General features: G+C 34.4%; 1 protein-coding gene across 1 annotated transcript in view; it reads right to left on the reverse strand.

The window, feature by feature from the left end:
• Positions 1-6479: 6479 nt before the first annotated feature.
• Positions 6480-22683, reverse strand: part of CHSY3 (chondroitin sulfate synthase 3) — a 277797-nt gene continuing 261593 nt past the window's right edge. The window contains exon 3 of the mRNA XM_032261122.1: positions 6480-9244. Coding sequence (XP_032117013.1) covers positions 7682-9244 — 1563 coding nt within the window. The 3' untranslated portion in view covers positions 6480-7681. The remainder of the gene's footprint in view (positions 9245-22683) is intronic.

Raw genomic sequence — 22683 nt, forward strand, 5'->3', positions numbered from 1 at the left:
TATTGATATTGAGAAAATAGCAATAACTAAAACATAATTATTTAATATTCTTCACTCAATATAATGATGAGAAATAAGAAAAATATATAAACATAATTTATTATAAATTATTTAGTTTGCAAAGGCAAAATAGTTTCTAAAAATATGCATTAATTTTTATTCATGAAGTCTCTTTCTTTAAATAAATGATTTCAGTAAATATTTTCATGCAAAACTTTTTTTCATTAAAGCACAGGCCTGAATATAATGTTGAAAAGATTAATTGAGAAATGGAAGCACTTGAAGGGGATCAAAGAGTTTCAAACTTCTCAGCCTTCAGTTTCTGGTCTAAAAACTAAGAGGCTGTAGAAAAGCCTCTGGGATTTCGGTCAACTAAAAAGAAGAAGTATATTCCAGCACACTTTAAATAGGCCAAAGTTACTAAAGAAAAAGAGTTGAAAAATGTATGTCAGCTTTGTACCTCAAGCTCCTGAATTATATAACAGTAACTTCTCAATGCTCATACTAAAAACTTGTAGTCTAGATTTGCCTATGTTGAACCAGCCTTGCATCCCTGGGATGAAGCCTACTTGATTGTGATGAATAAGCTTTTTAATATGCTGTTGCATTCAGTTTGTCAGTATTTTATTGAAGACTTTTGCATCGATGTTCATCATGGATATTGGCCTGAAATTTTCTTTTTTGGTTTTGTCTCTGCCAGGTTTTGGTATCAGTATGATGTTGGTCTCATAAAACGAGTTAGAGAGGATTCCCTCTTTTTGTATTGCTTGGAATAATTTCAAAAGGAATGGTACCAGTTCCTCTTTGTATGTCTGGTAGAATTCAGCTGTGAATCCATCTGGACCTGGATTTTCTTTGGATGGTAGGCTATTAATTGCTGCCTCTACTTCAGTCTTTGTTATTGGTTTATTCAGGAATTCAACTTCTTCCTGATTTAGTCTTGGAAGGATGTAAGTGTCCAGGAATTTATTCATTTCTTCTAGATTAACTGATTTATGTACAAAGATTGTTTGTAGTAATCTCTGATAGCAGTTTGTATTTCTGTGGAATCAGTGGTGATATCTGCTTTATCATTTTTTATTGCATATATTTGATTCTTCTCTTTTTTCTTTTATATTAGTCTGGCTAGCGGTCTATTTTGTTGATCTTTTTGAAAAACCAGCTCCTCGATTTATTGATTTTTTTAAGGTTTTTTTTTTTGTGTGTGTCTCTATCTTCTTCAGCTCTGCTCTGATCTTAGCTATTTCTTGTCTTCTGCTAGCTTTTGAATTTGTTTCATCTTGCTCCTCTGGCTCTTTTAATTTTGACAATAGGATGTCGATTTTAGGTCTTTCCTCACTTCTCATATGGGCATTTAGTGCTAAAATTTCTATCTAGGTACTGCTTTAAATGTGTCCCAGAGATTCTGGTACATTGTGTCTTTGTTCTCATTGGTTTCGAATAATATCTTTATTTCTGCCTTCATTTCATTATTTATCCAGTAGTCATTCAGGAGCAGGTTGTTCAGTTTCCATATAGTTGTGTGGTTTTGAGTGAGTTTCTTAATACTGAATTCTAATTTGATTGCACTGTGGTCTGAGAGACTGGTTGTTATGATTTCTGTTATTTTGCATTTGCTGAGAAGTGATTTACTTCCAATTATGTGGTCAGTTTTAGAGTAAGTGTGACATGGACGAAGCTGGAAACCATCATTCTCAGCATACTGACACAAGAACAGAAAACCAAACACTGCATGTGCTCACTCATAAGTGGGTGTTGAACAATGAGAACACATGGACAAGGCGGGGGGAACATCACCCACTGGGTTCTCTTAGGGGGTGGGGGACTAGGGGAGGGATAGCAGGGGGTGGAGAGATTGGAGAGGGATAACATTAGGAGAAATACCTAATGTAGGTGAGGGGGGATGGAGGCAGCAAACCACCATGGCATGTGTATACCTATGTAACAATCCTGCAAACCTGCACATGTACCCCAGAACTTAAAGTAAAATAAAAAAAAAATAAAAAAAAACTTGTAGTCTAAACTGCATAAAGTTTGTATCATCTAGTTTCTAAGTTAGAGAGACAGGGAAGTTCTTAATGGCAGGAAAAAAAAAGGAAAAAGTGTTTTTAAAGTAGGTCAAAATGTTATAATGGTGTGAAAGCTAGGAGCCAAGTTAAAAAAAAGAAAATAATGCAGTTTCTTAGTACCATGTCTTTAACATTTTGTTTATTTACTATTTATTAAAGATACTTCTTTCAGAAGTAGGTGTTGGATCCACTTTGGTGGGTATGGAAAGGAAAGGGAAAAGAACTTGAGAGCCATTTTGGTGAGAGAGCATTTAATAGATTAGATACTAAAAATTATTGGGGGTGGTGGCAAACCCTATGGTTGGTGGTATTTATTTTCATTTTTATGTGAACTTTTGATTGGGGTAGTGGCAAACCCTACAGTTTGAAGTACTTTTCATTTTTATATGAACCTTTGGTCCTGAGTTATTTTTGACTAATGTCAATTTGAACCTTTGTTGCAAGAATCAAAACGCAGCAACTGAGGTAGATTCACATCTGTATTTGTAATTCGGCTATAGGTCTTAGATTTCATTTGGTATAAACACACATTTACCCCCACTTGGACAAAATAAGAAAACGTGTTTGTGGGAGTCTGAGGGATAGTGGCTGTGGAAGAACTGAGAAAGAGATGAAGAACAGCCCTGAGGAAGGAGGCCTAAAAGTACGGAGGTTTGCTTCCATGTGATGCATGTTTTCACAGGTTTGGAGTTTCCACCTGAGAGTATTGTTCCCAATCAAGTTCTCAATAAGTATTTGCTAATCAGTCAACATTACAGATATGAGCAAGTATTGTGGTTTATTTGTTGTTGTTGTTACTGTGTTAGTTTTTTTTCTGTTGGAAGTCGTTTTATAATAGGACCATTTTATATACAATTTTATCATTCTAATCTGATGTTTACCAAATCCTCCAGAAATGAACCTATAAAGATGGGGGTTGGATGGAAAGGAATAGCAAAAATGTATACTCAGGTATAATGGATAACAAAACCGAAGAATCTCAGCATTGACACCAACCTATGAATACAGTACTTATTGACTGAATTTGATTGAAATAAAATCCTGCATGGAGTAGAATTCCACATATGTCTTAGACCTTGGCAGCTTTTGAGATCAGAAAGGAAGAGGGAAATGGACAACTGGGTGTCAAATTGAAGTTGACAATAGAATATCCTGGTACTTTGTGCTAGTGCCAAGTAGTTTGTTGCTTGATGCAGATGCTGACTGTATAACCACCTGGGAGCATGAATCATTGCCGGTTCCTCAAATCATTCCAACCATCTGTCGCGACAAGCTTGGCAGCACAGCCAGCATGTGAAAGAGGCTGTGGGGCAGACAGAGGCAGAACAACACAGGCACCAATCTGGCACCACTATTTCCACTGGTTGAAAATAAAGGTCTAGGAGGCTCCTGGCCTCAGCACAGGCAGAATACTCCAACACTTGTTCGGCAGGAATTAAATGCTAATAACAGTATGGATGGGGAAGGTAGGAAAGTCAGCAGCACTAAGAACTGATAACAAATTATTTTATTGTCCCTCAGGACACCATTTTTCCCATTCACTCTGTAATATCCATAATCGCAGGCTACATCTTGAAGAGATGTGCCATTAATAATTAAGCACAAATGAGAGATTAAGTGGACAATTCTTCAGATTACCTGAAATCATGATAGACATTGCTAGGATAAGGCACATGAGGTTCCTGTAAGTTGCAGGGCCACAGGTGCAGTGACTTAGAAAGGAGGAGGTGGCAAGATAATAAATGTAGCTTGGCCATATAATGTAAAACATGTTGAAACCTTTATTTCCCCATATAAATCTTATTATCAAGGTCAATATGGAGCTACGAATATTTTGTTGATTATTTATATTTTATCTGCATAGGCATATTTTCTGTTGTGTATGAAGAGAAAAGGAAGAGAGACAACAATCTCTTTCTAGATCCAGGTCTACCTTAGAATATAGCCCCCAGGACAAGGAAGTCCTCGCTGAGGGTTGAACAGCGCAGGCAGACCCACAGCCTCTCACCTGAGCAATCTGAAACCATTAGGAGGGAACTTCATCTAGTGACTGCTACTCCTAGAAGAAAGAACTTTCCAGGTCTCCTCTGAAAATGAAATGAGAGAGGCCCAGCCATGGGGCTGCTATCTAGAGATGGCCTCCAGGTTTCATATGCTAAAAACTGAGCAACTTCATAACTTACCTTTCCAGGGAATATTTATTCTCTTGGTTGGGCTATCAGTCTACACATTTGGGTGTTTCCTTCCTGTAGTTCCCTATCTATTAACTAGGCATAATGGACTCAACTCCTATATTCATAACTATTTCAGCATTGGCAACATTGCTTATAACAAGTCCATATGGGCAAAGTGACAGAAATAGTCAAGCAATAATTTGGTGGTGTTCATCAGCGTGGACAGTTTCGACACTCAGGTGCTGAGATGATATAGAAGGAGTATTGTTGGCATCAGAAATTCTGGACAGTTTTTTCCTGGCTGAAGTTCAGCGATGTTTGAGCAGGTAGACGGAAAAACCCTACCCTTCCCTGACACAATGGTACACAGAAGGATCTAGCAAAGTGGTAGACACCTGAGATTAAAGCCTGAAGAGGCTTTAACTGAGCAAACATGTAAATTTAGCTCTGTACAGAAAAGGCATTCAGCAGGAGCAAGCTGAATAGTGGATCTCATAGGAACATGGTTTCAGGAATCCCTTTGTTTCCCCACTGTTTTGTATCTCCCTCCAGCAATGGAGAAGCCATGTGGTAGAGTGAAAAAACAGGCACTTCAGATTCAGACAGGCTTTTGCTTAAATCTTAACTCTACAGCATGCCAACTGTATGAATCTGGGACAAGTTACTTAACCATGTGTGGCTTCAGCTTCCATATCTGTTTAATGAAGAAAGTAATACTGATATTCTGAGAGCTGTTCTGAGAATTAAACTTAAAAATAAAATGCATAGTGTGGTGCTGAGTGGACAGCAGATGATGAATAAGATGACATTGAAGGCTGATGAAATGATTCTTGGGGTGACATTGAAACAGAACATCTACAGCCATCCAGATAAGGTAACACCACAATGTATGGACTACTGCACCTCCATATATTGTGCTTTTTTTGGTTGCATTCATATAGTGTGTTGCCCTTCAAACGTAGAAGCTTTAGGAAATTGATACCACATGGATAGAAAAACACTCGATTTTACTAACATCATTCTCCCTGTATTTTCAGTCACGTAATACTGCATTGCCTGAAAAAGATTATATGAAGGCTGAATGCAAAATTATATAATAGATTTTAAATGCGCCTATACTAACAGTATAGTGTGTACATGTGTAATTAAGTTCAAAGTCTCTGCATTCCCTTGTTTCATCGGCATGATTTCATCATATAATACAGAATGCCATTTCTTCCCCTGGCAGCTGCTTCCTAATGCTCTAAGTCTTGGAATGTTTTAAACTAGGGCTTTACATTTATTACCTCTGCAAAACTCCCTCATATTTCATTTGTCTGAGTTGCAGATCAGTCACTGATTTATTTTCTTCATTAACAAAATAATTAATACTATTTGGTAATAGCGCTTCCCAAATGACTATGTTTACTGAATGTTAATATATTTACTGTTCAGGAAAATAAAGCCTGCAAGAGAGCTAAGTCTTGTAATATAGGAAAATAAGCGATTAAAGTGAGGGTTTGTGAAAGCCAGAGACAATATTAGGGCAGAGATCAGTTTGAATTGTTGGCCCTGTCAATATGAGCATTTTAACATCTCAAAATGTGATTAATTTTTTTCTAATGAACTTGACATTATTAAGATTATAAGTTATAGTTGAGGAGACTGCCATCCTGTTTGTCTTAATATTAAGCAGTGCTATTTGTTAAGGCTCCCAAAATGTCTTTAGTAAAACAGGTTGTCAACATGTAAGGAACTCATCATCAGGGCAAATAATACGTGGCCTCATGGCATTCAGTTAAAAATAATGGCAACGATTTACAACAAATCACTTTGAAATCAATTTTGATGCAAATTATTTCTTCATTAAGTAGAAACAGAACATCAAAGTGCAGAACAATATGTGTAATATACTACATTTTGTGTATAGAGGGTAAAAAAATCTGTGCTTCAGAAACTAGAAAGTCATGTACACAACACTCACAAAGCCAAACAGTGGTTATGTGTGGTCAGGAGACAGATATGGGTAGATGAGGAGTGGGGTCAACAGCTTTAGGCATTTAAAAAATTTTGTTTGATTTTGGAACCATGCAAATGTATTACCTATTTATGAAATAAGATTTTTTAAATATGCCTTAATGACACTCCTTTGCATGGATGCTCACTTTCTCTTAACACTTCTTTACCTCAATTACACTTTTCTGGAAACTGGACACCACTGATCCAGGTCAAAGAAAGAATGATATGTGAAATTAAATGAGATTTCCTGAAGTGTTTTTAATAATTGTAAAGTTGATGTTATATTCATATTTTCTTCAGAGACTTTTGAGATACCTTCCAACCCATATTAAAGGCAATTTTCGAACTGTTCTTGGGTCAGCTTGATCCCAAAGCTGAAGAGATTGAGGAAGGATGCTTCTCCCAGATTGTAAATTATTGAGTAAAGAAATTGCTCATTTTAATCACTTATGAAGGCTAGGGTTTCCAGTATAATAATACAAACAACATACCATAATCCCTTGTTAACTTTTCAAGCCTGCTCAGCAAGCATGTTTTGGTGAATATGAACAGAAACATATCAAGTATGACTAAAAGGAACCAACAAAACCTTTTCAGTGTTTTTGAAAAAGAATACTGCTATACCTGTGTTTTATTATAAATAAACAGGTTCTGTCATATTTTATCTTCTTGCCAGCAAATGAAGGACATTGTTTCATAAAGCTTCTAAAATGTACATGAATATTTAATTAAATCATATTTCCTTGAGAAAATAAAGTTCATTCGCATTTATAGCAGACAGTTGTGAGGAGCTCATAGTTGTCGTAAGACCAGGGTAGCCAGTACCGGTTGCTTGTGGAACAAAACTCCTCAATTTTTAAAACTTTTTTTTAAAAAATAAACATACAATCATAGGTGTTCATTTACTTTAAAAACTCTAAAGATGAAGAAAATTATTGTCTATATATTTAAGTCCTTGTATAAATTACAAAACTCAAGTTTATGTTACAGAGTCCCTTCCCCATAGGAAGCATAAAGCACTTTTGTGGTACCTTTCACCAGTAAATATTTGTATCACATTGAATTTGAGAAACCAAATAAAAGTCTATATTGCATCTTTAAGCCCCAAGAGAACACTCTTCAGAGGTGTCTCTTGTGATGAATGAGCTTCAAAAGTCATTTGATTGCCATGATTTAACTCAATCTCAAATAAAGATATATAAAAGTAATAACACATATTGACTTCAGTAGAAATCTGAAACATCAGTGAACTGCAGACTCTTCTTGCTTGAGGTCAACAAACACCCTTTGGAAGACAACCAAGAGTAGTTTAAGACCAGGACAACAAAATAAAATTACAACAATAATAATAATAAAAATAACAATATTAAAATAAAAATAATAACAACAGACAATGAGGTAAACTCCCCTTTAAAAAGGCAAAATGTTTTGCCTGCACTGTCAGGAGAGAGTTCGATTGTACCTGACACCCAAATGTTTTTCTAACCAGAGTTCAGCCAGTTGCATGGTTGAGGCAAAAGTACTTGCCTTGGATCCTAAGCACATCTTATACTGCTTAGGGTCCAAGTTAGGATCACAATGAACTGGATGGAAAATATGCACCACTCCTACTTCTTGACTTCTGAAGGGCCTTAAGCCAGATAGAATGACTTTATTGTAGAGATCTACATCTTCTAGTCCCCAGCCTTGTATTGAGGTATCAAATCCACCTGCACCCAGAAGATCACTTTTGTAAATACAGGTGATTCCGTATCCATAGTCTCTCCAAAATCCAGTCTTTTTTGAGAATACAAAGTAATCATCAGTGAGAGGATTTCCCCCATTTGCTACCTTTGGGTCATACTGGCTAAAGATGATGGGATAGTACACCTGTTGTCCCTGAATTGTATTATCTCTACATCGTTGGAGAAAGTCTCCTCTGAAGATCAAGTCAACATCACAAAATAGCAGCAAAGTGTCATTGTCAAACTGGGCAGAAGCCATTTCAAGACCAAGACCTCTGGAAAACTCTCCCTTCATTGGGATCAGGGTCATTTCTGCTTTGGGGTACTTGTTCTGGTATCCTTTTATCAGCTCAATATGCTCGCTGGAATCTTGGCCAGAATCCCTACTGAAAAGGATAATGACCAACTTTACATTCTGCTTTGGGATAAGACACATGTTTTCAAAATTCTCCATGAATCTCAAGAAAATGTCATACCTTCCAATGAGAGGGACAAGAATGTGTATTTTCTTTTCATTGTGCCCTCCCATTTCTTTGGCACCTTGAAAAGAAGATAATATCTTTAAAGAATTAGATATAAATGAGAATGACTGAGTTTCACTATTAATACTCTCCACAAGACTGTTGACATCTAGCTCTTCAGTTTCTCTGAAGAAAGGCTTGCTGAACAACTGCTGAAGATAGGCATGACGTCTCACTGGCACAGTCAATTTCCTTCCCTTGTGTCTTTTGTATAAAAGGAGTAAATCCAAAATGTACTCCACCCCATGCATGGGGTTAACTCTGCGGTAGCCATACTGAATTTCCTTGAAGTCAATAAGCCGTCCTCTGCTCTTGGCATTCTCATTGATCATCTCCATCACCTGTAGGATGGTGTCATCCAGTGCTGTTCTTAAAATGCTACTGATGCTCTGTCGAGGGGACTGGTTCTCAGCTGCTGAGTAAAGGAGCTTCCCTGTGAGGAACTCCCATTCTATCACTTCATTTCTCTCCCGAGGCTGGAAGTGGTTGAAAGAAGGTATTACTCCTAGCTGCTGGTCCTCTTTGCTCACTGCTGTGTTACTGAGCTTGCTCATCAGGGCACTCTCCCTGTGGAGCTGAATGGTGCGGTAGCGAAGCTCAGAAATTTTGCGGCTGAGCATGTAATTATGCAGCCTGTATTGGTACGCAGGCTTTTTGTTGGGATGAAGTGTTATGGCTGCATGGATTTTGCTATTGTGAAGATCTTGGATGTAACCTTTCCGATTGTGTTCATAATTTTCATGGAACAGTTGTTGCATCTGAAAAGTAAAAAATAAAATAAAATAAAGGAGAAAACAGGATTAATTTTAAAAGAAAACCAGCACTAAACTAAAGCATCCAAATAAAAATATTTAATAAAGTTTTGGTATTGTTTTTCATAGTAAAAATGGTTTGCAATATTTATATTTTTAAAACATTAAAATAGTTTTATTATTTGTAATTGGTAGATGAAATTATATATACTTAACATGTACTTAGGTACCGCATGTTTTGAAGTATATGTATATATGTGTGTGTGTGTGTATATATATATATATATATATGTATACTTCAATCATATATATATATATTCATATATATATAGTGGGATGATTAAGTCTAGGCAGTTGATATACTCATTACCTTACATAGTTATTATTGTGGTAAGAACATTCATCATCTATTTTTTAGCATTTTAAAGAATACAATATATTTTTATTAACTATACTCATCATGTCACACTAGATCGCTTGACTTTATTCCTCCTATCTAACTGAAATGTGGTATCATTTGATGAAACCTCCCCAACCCTTCTCCCCAAGTCTGTCGGCCCCTGGTAACCAACATTCCACTCTCTAGCTCTATACAATCAACTTTTTGATTTCCATATTGAGTGAGAGCATAAATGTCAGGTTCATAGGCTCAAAGATTGCAAACAAACCTCCAGCAATGAATAAAACAAGAATTGACTATGTCCGTAACCCCATAACAGATTACAGAGAAGGAGTGACACAGAATGGATACTGTATGAATCTTCCAAAATGAGCAATTCACCCTAAGGAGGAAAACCAATGACCTGTTGTTTGGAATGACAATACGAAGCTATTTGCCAGAGGAGTCTTAAATTTTATGTAGCATCCAAACTTACCATTTTTATCGAGTAAGTTCTTGGTAAGATAAGGTGGAACAGAAACTACACTGATCTACACTCCTGATGTAAAGTATCATATCCAAAATGGAAATGTGTTACATCCTTATGAAACTAAAAGGCTTTCTGCTAGTCTAGAACAAATTCACTAGTTCAGGCAGAAACAAAAATTTTAAAAAATGTAGTTATGAGGACAAAATTCAAACTGCCAGCTGATTCTTCCTTCTCTGCCAGTTAATTAAGAAGCCTTTATTATACCCACTCAAGTTATTATGAATAAGAAAAAGAAGAAAAAAGGTAGGATGAGGAAAAATAGGTGGAAAAGGAGAAAAAAGGCTAGCAGCAGCATTAGATGTCTGCAAATATTCTAATGAATAAGGAGAAAGAAATATTGCAAACTTAAGAATACTCTTCAGAAGCAGGTAAAAATTGTACACAAATTATAAAAAACAGCCTCTTCAAAAAATAATTCAATTAATAGACAAATAAGCTTAAAGAAGATAAATAGTATACTGGCAGAGCTAAGGAAAATGGGAGAAAAAAATAAAATCATTGATAGACATACTGCAAGAAGCATGAAAAGGGATTTATGAAAAACATAGGAAGAAGAGACTTGAAAAAATTTAGCAAAGTAATAGATATATAAAATAGAGCTTACAGTTTGGAGAAATGGTGGTCTTTTAAGTAGTAAGTGCCAGGTCAGTTGGATATTCATACAAGGGAAAAAAGTAAAAACTGACCCCCTACATCCTACAATGGATGACCTGTTGATGTAAATATAAAAGTTTATTTTAGAAAAAGGCTTTTAAAAGTATCTAAAACTTACATGAAAATATCCGCATGACTTTTGGGTAGGTGAAAATTTTGTAAATAGGGCATAAGGCACTAACCATAAAAACAGACTAATATATTGCATTATGTTAAAATTAACTTTGTTCCTCAAAAACACCATTAAGAAAATAAAAAGGTCAATTACAGAGCAGGAAGAAAAAATTTTTAAAGATTTTATGAAAAATAACTAATTCCCAGAATATATAATAAACTTGTACAAATAAGGATAAAAGGAAAGACAAACCTAGCAGAAAAATGGGAAAGAACACTTGAATGCATAATTCACAAAAGGGTATGCAAATACTCGATAGACATATAAAAACATTCTCTACTTTATTCATCATCAAGATAAAGCAACTTAAAATTGCAATGATATAATATGATGGATCCACAAAATGTCTAAAACTAAACAGATAGATAATACCATGCATTGTCAAGGCAGTGGAAGATTTGGAACTCTCATACACTGCTAGTGAGACTGTAACTTGGTTCTATCACTTGGAAAACCCATATCAACTAAAATGAACATACATATTCCCTATGACTCAGTAATTTTCTCTTAGATATATGCCCAATAAAATACATATATATATATATTTATATATATAGACACATATACACACACACACACCTCTAAATATATATAGAAGAATTTTCATAGCTGCATTATTTATATTCCAAAACTGAAAATAACCTAATTTTACATCAAGAATGGAATAGATAAATGTAGCATATTCATGTAATGAAAAACAATACATCAATTAAATACTTGAAATATGACTTGCAACAACATGAATGAACCTCATGAACAAATGAAAGAAGCCATATAACAAAATAATACATTTTGTATGATCCCATTTATGTGAAATTCAGAAACAGGTAAAGCTAACCTATACTGTTTGCTGTTGGAATAATGATCAAGAATCAAGAAGAGGGAAGCTTCTGGAGTGCTGTTAATGTTCTTTTATTTATCCAGATGGCGGTCAGTGTGGGCATTTAACTTGTGAACATTCACTGAACTGCTGCTTAAGATATATTTTTCTGCTATACTCCAATTAATTAAGAACTTTATTTTTAAAGTATGCATATATATGCACATAGAATTAGATATGCTTTTTTGATGTGTATGTTCATAAATGCGTGTAGATATGTGGGCCTGGAGAGAGAGAAAGAGAGAGAGAGAGAAAAAGAATAAATGAAGAAGGAAGGAAGAAGGAAGGAAAAAAGGAAGAAGAAAGGAAAGAAGGAAGAAGGAAAAAGGGAGAAGGAGAGGGGAAGGGGAAGGGGAAGGAGGAGATGGAGAAGAAGAAGAAAGAAGAAAAAGAAAGAACAAAAAGAGGAAGAGGAAGAAGAAGAAGAGGGAGAAGAAGAAGAAGGGGAAGAAATCAGAAAGATTTTCGCAGAGAAGGTGACTTAAAAGGGAGATGACTAATACCACGGTAGATTCTTAACCCCCGGTATTTCTCCTGATCCATTTTCTATACTTGGACACATTTTTATTAATAAATAAGCACCATTTGACTTTGAAGAATATAACAGTAGGTACTTTGAGAAAGATTTTTGACTTGATTTAAGATGCAGTAGTCTGGTTGCATCCAATTTTTTCTTTTGAAAAACACATGACAACTTTTATATAAAACTTTGATCAAAGTTAAATCAAATTATCCATAATTTGCAGTGGGCTATATATCTCCATTTGCGTAGTACTAATATTTTTTACCTAAAATTGCTTCAATATTTTACATTATCTAATTTCCCATGGATTTTTTTCTTTCTATGTAGGAAGGTAAAACAAATTCTGATCGTAATAGAGTACTAATTATACCATCTCTAAAAAGTATTGATTCTCTGAAACTATTCTTTCTTAGGGCATGCTTTATATTACTAAGAAAAGGAGAAATGCTAGAATAAATTTTAAAAATTGCTCAGGAGTAAGCTGTTAAATTGCAGGCTTGTCCAGCTCCTTTAGTGATATTGAAGTGATATATCCTGCACAATTTGATGAAAATGGCATTATGTTATAAAACAAATAATATCTTAGTATTGGAATGTCTAAGTAAACTTACATCATCATTTCTGCCCAATATGTCTATATGGTGCTTATCTTGCAAACATATTCCTTTGCATAAATATCATAAGTGAGAAAAGACAGTGGTGGGAACAATCTTTAAAAGCCGTGCATTCATACATACTCCAGGTAGTAATGATGAGAGCATCCTGAATTTATGTTATAAGTCAGTAAGAATCACAGAACATATCCAAATTTTCAACTTTTACATATAGGGATGTCCAATTTATACAGGATAGAAAGAAGAATGTTTAAAAGCTTGGCTGTAGAATCAGGGTATGGATTTGAATATTCGCTTCACAATTTCTAAGCCTCTTCCTGCAGTCTAAATCTCAGTCTGCTTTTCTGTAAAATGAGAAAATGTCAAATATTTAAATGGAGATTGAAGCACTATTCAATTAAAAAAAACTATATAAAGTGTTTAGCATTGTGTCTGGCAAATAGAAAGCCCTCAGTAAATGACAGCTCTGTAAATAGCAGTATAAGGATGTGCCAATCTCCTTTTGAGATTGTTCTTTTTAGCTCGGAGTCTTCAGAGAATGAGATACACACCCTTTAGTTTATTTAATTCATCTTTGTTTATTCCTGGAAATGCATGGGAACAATTATAAATTGGGCCACATATTCTCAGTATTTCAATGTATCTAACATGCCATTTAGGTGCCTTACTATGAGAAAGACAAATTATTGGGGGGATTTCGGAAAACTACAGTTCATGGAAACAGTTATTCAACCAAGTATCTACTGAGAGTGATGAAAATAAAATTAAAAATAGAATGCTCATGATTTTCAGTTTTACAGATCATGATACATTTTGAATGTAGCAAAATTGTTCTAAGAAAAAACTTAAAATTTATTTTTAAAAATATATTAATTTGCTTGAAATAATTCAGAACTTCTAATATAAACTGGTTTCCTCTCCTTTAAAGAATTATCAGTTGATTTCATGGAAGCTCCAGAACATTACACTGCAAAGGAAAATCATTTCACAACAACAAAATCACAGCAGCAATGAACAGTAGTGTGTCCAAACTAACCTCAGTGCTTCAAGTGCATCACCCATGATCTTACCCTCTGAGAAAGATTCTCTGAAAGGCTCTAGGAAAATCTTCTATAAAAAACCTGACAGAAGAAGAATAAATGCCAAGAGGTAGTTGTATGTTGAATTATATACTCTTCTACCACATTAAATTTTCATCAGCCTTCTTAGAATTATTAATAATGAAAACAGCAAAGTTAATTTCTGAAATGATCATAGCTATGTAAATGAGAAACTTTTTGTTTCTTGTTTTCTTGAGATGGGGTATGACTCTTGTCACCCAGGCTGGAGTGCAGTGGCATGATCTCTGCTCACTGCAGTGCTCCTGGGCTCAAGCAATTCTCCCACTTCAGCCTCCTGAGTAGCTAGGACTACAGGGGTATGCCACCATACCTGGCTCACTTTTAATTTTTTTTTTTTTGAGATGGGGTCTCATTATATTGCTTAGGCTGGTCTTGGACTCCTTGGCTCAAGTGATCCTCCCACCTCAGTCTTCCAAGGTGCTAGGATTACAGGCGTGAGGCATTATGCCCAGTCTTAAATGAGAAACTTTAAAATCTTAAGAACAACAACAACAAAAACGCACAACCACTTAGGAGTTGATTACAAACAGGCACAAGGTAACTTTTGGAGCAATGGAAAGTTTATAAAACTAGATTGTGGTAATGGTTGTATAACTGTATAAACTTAATACCAGTAAAATGTATACATATAGAAAGAGAATTTTGTGGAATGTAAATTAAACATTGATGAGGCTATTTAGACAACATTAGGGAGTGCTAAAAATAACATACAGCTAACTGTTGCTTTAAAAACGAAGAGATGGAATAATACATAGTCACCAAAATTCCTTTAGTCACCAAAATACATTTAGAATTTCCAAAGGCTTCTCAGGTTAGGCAGGATCATTTGGAACCAGGTGGAAAAAAGAGGCTAAATTGATCAATGTCAGTGCCCATGGGGTTCACGGGCAGTAGATCTCAGAAAGCACCATGGAAATACACTGCCTGAAAATGTAGGGCCTAAAACTTACTCTATATTTACAACTCTAAGTTCAGGAACTCAGGTGAGCTGGGCAGGCAGAATAAACCCTAATGGCAACATTTTATTTCAGACAAGTAGAAAGGACAGAGGTACAGAAAGAATTAAACACTTAAACCCTGGTTTAATCGGAGGCAGCAGAGAAAATCAATGTCTTTTCTTTGTGGAAAACAGCAAGCCAAAAATTATAGCAAACACTCCGGCCAAAATAAATCTATGGTGAATAGCTTGTCCAGGAAAAATGTATTTTTTTTCAGAGATGAATCACTTATCTAAAACAGAAAAATAGTGTAACACTGACACAAAGTTTCAAAAAAAAAAAAAAAAAAAAGATTAGATGAAAAAACTACTACTACATTTTCCCCCAGAAAAAAAAAGTCATGAAATTGAGAAAAACATTAAGCAATTGTTTTTAAAAACATATGAAGCATTTGTCTCTATCTTCATAAACAACAAGGCAGAAATAAAAGATATCAAGGATGTGATGATAAGATGAAACGTCAGCTCAAAGAACTAAGAAATAAAGAAATAATTAAAAAATAAACTATATCAGGTATGAAAATAAATTCAGAATAAAAAATAGGCACTGTGGATAGCTATTATTAAGGGATAGAAGGGTAGAAATTAGGAAAGCTGTAGAAAATGAAATAGAAATAAAAAGTTAATGACAAATGAGAAAGAAATCATGCTGATAGGACGGGTAGGCTAACAAGAGCCAAAAACATACTTAGAGTGACTGAAAAAAAAAAAAAAACAAGACATATTTAAAGATACAATTTAAGAAACTGTTATTGAAATAAAAGGAGTATAGTATCTATATTAAGTGGTCTCACTGTATGCAGATAAAATTTACCTGGAATGCTCAAGAAAAGAAAAAAATCCTTTGGAAGGTAGATAAAAAGTTCAAGTCAACTTTTGAATAAAAATGGTAGATTTAACAGTAATTTCCACATTTACTATTTATTGAAATCTATGAGGACAGTAATTATTTAAAGGTATACACAAAAAGATAGGGAAAAAAAGAAGTGAAGAACACTATAATTGTGGAAGTTGACTATACACAGATAAGTGATAAGAGATTTAGCAAATTGTAGAAGCTGAATTGTAGACTTGCAATGGGAAAAACCAAGAATAAACTTGAATTGAACCTAAAAACCCTTACTGGAACCTCCAGAAAGAGGAATGAAAGTGGGTAGGATGAAAATAATCAATCAGATTATGCAGCCAGACAACTGATACTCTCTGAGCAAAAAAAAAGTAATATTAACAATATTTATTTCTATCATCTCTGAATTAAGGGATACCCTTGTCATAGTAGACAAAACTAAGTCACTTTTTCAGAGTTTCTCATCAGATTTGACATCTTATGGTCAGTCTTGAGCAGATTATCAAGGATAGAAGCCATCTCTAAAGAAATAGAGAATATTCAGGTAGAAGACATAAATGTATATTGAATTACTATCATCAGAAAAGTGAAGGAAGATACTGAAATCATAAAACCAGACCACAGCTATATCTGTTTTTATCCATGTTTATATATGTTTTATTATATCTATCTATCCACACATAATCACACATATCAAGTAAACATGTACAACAACCAAAAGATAAAATGCACCAAATTAAAATATAACAGAAATTTTTAAATACAAAAGAAGAGTTGGAAAACAAAGTTAATAAAATCTCCTAGAAAGTTAAGCAAAAAGAAATGGAAAATATATGGGAAAAATTTAAAGAATTACAGGATCAGTTCAGGGGATCAAATACGCAAATAACAGTATTTCTAGAATGAGTGAGCAGAGAAACAGAAAGAAAAAATTATCAACAAAATAATTCAAGAAAATTTCCACAAAATGCAACAGATAAAGTGCTTGAGTTTCCAAATTCAAAGGGCTTATTCTATAAAAGCTAAATCAGATAAAATTAGACCCATAGGAAGCATACCACTGTGAAATTTTAGAGCCTTGAGGCAGAGAATATGTTAGATGCCACCTGGGAGGACAGTGATAAAAAGCTCAAAAAGCAGCATGTCTATAGACTTCTCAATGAAAACTGGAAGTACAAAAAGTAATGGAATAGTCATTTTAAAATATGATTAAAATGGTTTCAAAGCTAGAATTCTAGAGCTAGCTAAACAAGATATCAATGAAGTGTTAGGAGGAAATAAGGTCATTGCTATACCTCAAAGGATTATCTCTCAAACAAACAATGAGAACTCATGGACACAGGGAGGGGAACATCTACACTGGGGTCTGTGGGGGGTGGGGAGGTAGGGGAGGGATAGAAGGGGGAGGGGAGATTGGGGAGGGATAACATTAGGAGAAATGTCTAAGATAGGTGACAGGGGGATGGAGGCAGCAAACCACCATGGCATGTGTATACCTATGTAACAATCCTGCAAGATCTGCACATGTACCCCAGAACTTAAAGTATAATAAAAAATAATAAAAGAAAAAGAAACAACAAAAAATTATCTCTCAAGCTCATTTCTCAGAGAACTATTAACAAATTTGTTATTACCAAGCAGAGAGAAAACCAAGAAAGAGAAGACATGGTGCAAACAGGAACATAAAGGGCAACCAATACAGAATCCAGCAGCTCAGAAGGGAAAAGAAAGGGGGTGTTCAGAAAATGAAATCGATAGAAAACCCAATGAATCTGGAGAAGCAGTTAGTGAAGAATACAAACAATGAATATATATATATATATATTCAGTTTCATATCTATATTAAAAATTGTTATGTGCCCCATATGAAGTATGGAGAGTGAAGGACAAGATACACATGTGATTGGATAGGGAAGGAAAGTGACCTAATCAATAGAAAATGACTACAACTGAAAGATGAAGAAACAGCACAGGCAATTTATTAGGGATATGGTAATAAAAACATAGTATTTTAATTCAATATTTTTAAAAATCAAAATAATGTTTTAAAAATTATGAAAAAGTCAAAAGTTAGCATTTGATCCCAACTCTGGATTTGCGTTGTAAATTCAAAGGATCGCTTAACTTTTTAACAATATACATGTGTCTTCCATAAAAATTAGGTTAAACCAAATAATATCTCTGTAACATAAATTTTGATAAGTATTATCCATAACCAAGAGACTTATATTAGAATTTTTTCCCATATCTTCAGAAAGGGCTCCCCATATGATAAAGGAGGAGCTGTTTCCTTTACTTGTTCTCACTTTAAGGGACCCAGGCACCTTTCCTAGAACCTCTTCTCCTTGTCTGCAGCCAGGCCTCCTGTTTTCTCTTTCTTCCATCCTGTCAACACACTATTAACTCTGAAACACATCACAAATGTTGCCACCTTTTCCAACTACATGTAAAAAATCCTATTCTATAAATAACTCAGAAATCCTCTAAGTGTATGTCTTAATTATCCCAATCTCTTTCTGTCTTGTACTATAGGTGTTTGTCATTTCTCTCCGATGAGCCTATAAATATCCTGAAGGAAAGGAACAGGGCTTTTCCATTTGTATGTGTCATTGTAATTCAGGGGAGTGCATGTGCATTGGGATTAAGTGCTTAGATTCTGGAGCCAGATGCCGGGGATGGAGCCAGGCTCTAAAACTTGATAAACATGTGACCTTGGACAAATCCTTTAACATTTTGTGCCTCAGTTTAACTATTTGTAAAATGAGAAATACAATAGTATCTACCTCCTAGGGTGGCTGCTAGTATTAAATTAGTATTTGTATTTGAAACATTTAGAAAACATTGTGGCATATTCGTAACTGCTATATAAGAATTAATTATTATTATTGTAGTTGTTATCTTTATAGTTATTGAAATTTGCTTTTTATTATTACTAATGTAGGTATTGAATAAATTAGTACATGAGAATTATCTTGATTAAATTTGCCTTAGAAAATGATTCAAATATGTTTACAATAGCTATCATTTGACTTCAGATCATAATCTGTAAATTAAGAAACTAAACTGTCTCTGTTGAAATGAAAGAGAACTACGAGGCCATGCTATTATGGGTAAAGCTGTTTGTGAATATCTTTGGTCTCCCTATGAAGAAGAAAAGTCTCCTTCACTTATTTATGTAAAGAAGTTACTTCAATCTGATGAGAGTTATGTTGTTCTCATCGTGCTACTACATTTTCTTTGTGTGAAGAAGAAAGATTTTTGTGTGTGTGTGAAGAGAAAGGATCCTCTAACTTGGAAAAATCTGTTTGAATCTCTTCTTAGATAAGAGATTAAGGAGGATTTGGGAGAATGAGGCATTCTTTTTGTAAGAAGTGAAGACTCTGAAAATTAGAAAAATTATGAAGGCATATAAGAAAATAAAAAATCTTTAAAGTGGTATAAAATATAATCGTGAACCTATGGGTTCAGTAATTTGCTTTGCAAATATTTAAACTCATTTTATTTGCTATGATTTAGTTATGTAACTAAATAGAGAGTCTTATTGTCCTTAATGCAAATGACCAATAATCTTTCTGAGACTAGTGCATATAAAAGTTCTAAGTGAAATAGTGAATTTTCAAATTAACAGAATTGTTTTCCCTCAATTATTGCCTGCAGATACAGTAAGATTCTTAAAATGTGCCCTACTTCTCTGGTAATAATGATACAATAAAAAGCAGCCTGATTCTCAATATTAAAGGAAAGAAATTATTTGGGGGAAAATAGGCATACATATGTCATTCTATAATTATGAAAATAATGAAAACATGTTAAAGGGTGTATGTAGCTTGAATAAATAGTTTAAAGCAATGATCTGGTAGAAGAATAAGATGTGCTCTTCTTTTTATAATGTATGCATATTTTTCATATAAATTAATAACACTTTGCTACTAAGATTTATAAAAACAGTAGCACCTTGCACTTTGCTACTAAGATTTATAAAAACAGTAGCACCTTGATAATAGATACATTTGATCTATAAACTCTACTTTTAAATTGACTATTCAACATGTGATAAAATTGCATGGAACTAAATCCATTTGTGTACATATGCACACAAACACACACACACAGAGTACATGCAAAACTGAGAAAATGTGAGTAAGATCAGTGGATTATATCCATGTCCTGGTTGTGATATTTGTAAATAGTTTTTCAAGATGTTATCAGGGAGAGATAAAAGACACATGGGTATAAAAGACACCTGGAATCTCTTGGTATTATTTGTTTACAACTCTATGTGATTTGATAATTATTTCAAAACAAAAGGTTAAATTTAAAAAATATGATGCAAAACATATAATATTTTCTCTTTTGTTTCTCTCTTTTTTATTTTGAAGGAAATCCCTTCCCAAATATGTTAGTAACAGTGTTGAAAACTTGTAGTCTAAGGGCTATGGATGTGATTTTTGTTGCTGCCTTTTTTCTTGGTGAGGCCAGTATTTTGAATAAATTTGAATTTTAAAAATAATAAGCGAGCAGTGCATTTTCTTGTTATTTTCAGTCCCATCAACTTTCTCCACATTTGTTTTATAAATTTAAGTTGCCTGAAAGCATTCTGTGTTTGTGACTATCCTTTTAAAGTAACTTTTAAGAAATCTTAAATTTTTTTTTCCTTTTGAAATCCTCTCACTTGCTACAATATGGATGAAACTTGAGGATATTATACTAAGTAAAATAAGCCAGTCACAAACAGACCTAAATATTGTATGATTCCACTCACACACAGGTCTGTTGTGGGAATGGGAAGGCCACGGGAGGGATAACATTAGGAGACATACTTAATGTAGATGATGGGGTAATGGATGCAGCCAACCACCGTGGCACGTGTATACCTATGCAACAACCCTGCATGTTCTGCGTATGTACCCAGAACTTAAAGTCCAAAAAAAAAAAAAAAGAAAAGAAAAGAAATAGAAAATGGAGGCATGGAATTTCGGTTTTGCAAGACAAAAAAGTTCTAGAGATGTTTTGCATAACATCTGAATATAGTTGACACTACTGAACAAGTTCTAGAGGTGTTTTACATAACACGTGAATATAGTTTATACTACTGAACCGTACACTTCAGAAGAGTTAAATGTGGCTGGGCACAATGGCTCACAGCTGTAATCCCAGCACTTTGGAAGCTGAGACAGGCAGATTGCTTGAGTCCAGAAGTTTGAGACCAGCCTGGGGGCAACATGGTGAAACTCCATCTCTCCAAAAAAAAAAAAAAAAAAAAAGAAAAAAAGAAAAATTAGCTGGGCATGGTAACACACACCTGTAGTCCCAGCTACCAGGGAGGCTGAAGTGGGAGGATGGTTTGAGGCCGGGAGATCAAGGCTGCAGTGAGCTGAGATGGCACCACTTCACTCCAGTCTGGGTGGGAGAGTGAGACCCTGTCTCAAATGTCCCAAAAAGTAAAAATAAAGAGTTAAACAATAAAACAATATTTTTCCTTTTCTTTTTATTTGCCACAACTCTCATCTTTTCCTAAAAGTGAATGCATATTACACTCTGGCCAATTAATATACTTTGTTATAAATTGTTTCCTCTGGATTAGCTTTATTCATGGGCAAGATCTCTCTTGAAACAGGAAAAAAAATGGTTCCCTTTGACTATAGGCTCATGTTTTGCACACTATAATTCTAGAAAAAGAAAAGCAGACTTCACCACCCAGACAGAGCAGATAAGTGACACAAGAAAAACTGAGTGCTATTGAGAACACTGAACACAGCACTGAGCTATGCCTAAGGCCAGAGCACACTCAGACTTTCTGGCTTCCTAGGAGTATTGTTTCCTTTTTATTACAGTTAGTTTAGCTGTGGTTCTGTCAATTGCACCACAAACCATTCTGTCAAAAATGACCTGATAAGCTAAGTTGCAATTTGAGCTCTATCTAATGCTCTGTATGATTTTGAAGGTTTGCCCTCTGTTTAATTAGTTAGTTCAATCGTGGTTGAAATACAAGTAACAATCTGATCTGGGTGATCTGCACCATTAAAATTCACACATTTTCCTGTTTCATTTAATTTCTTTAGCTATTTTAGTTTTTAAAAACCTGTCAGACAACACAGAAAATAGCTTGCAGATATCAACTCTTATATGTGATAAAGATTTCTCAGTAAGGTATATCCCATACAATTTAAAAATACTTTCAGATAACATGGAAAATAGCTCATAGTTATTAACTCTCAATCATTGACATAGATTTCTTAGCAGAGTATATTCTGGACACCCGATGTCTTAAACAAATACCAAAGAGATTAAAAATCATTAAGAAATCACTAAGTTCATCAGATTTGTTTATAATAGTATAATGATACGTAATCATTTGTTAGTTTAAATAAACCCTTGTGCCTTAACACTACGCTTTTAGAACTAAAATATTACTCTAATAAGAAAAAAAATCTATGATAACTGAACTTAACTGCTCATCTATCTGCCTTATTTAGCCTGACATACATATATTCAGAGAGTGACCATATAGATACTTCCTGAGATACAGTAAGAAGATAACACTAGTTGATTGTTAAAATCTACCCAATTCTCTTCCTCTGCAGACTTTTAAAATTTTTTGGTTAACTTTCAAGTACAATTTTAAATTTATTTTTTTCCCTAAACATTTTAGGTACTCACTATTTATTGCAGAGAAGAGGTAAAGAAGAATATTAGGTTTACAAG

The sequence above is a fragment of the Sapajus apella genome, unplaced genomic scaffold (genome assembly GCF_009761245.1).
Source record: "Sapajus apella isolate SASKATOON/1434 unplaced genomic scaffold, GSC_monkey_1.0 scaffold1, whole genome shotgun sequence".
Taxonomy (NCBI): Eukaryota; Metazoa; Chordata; class Mammalia; order Primates; family Cebidae; genus Sapajus; species Sapajus apella.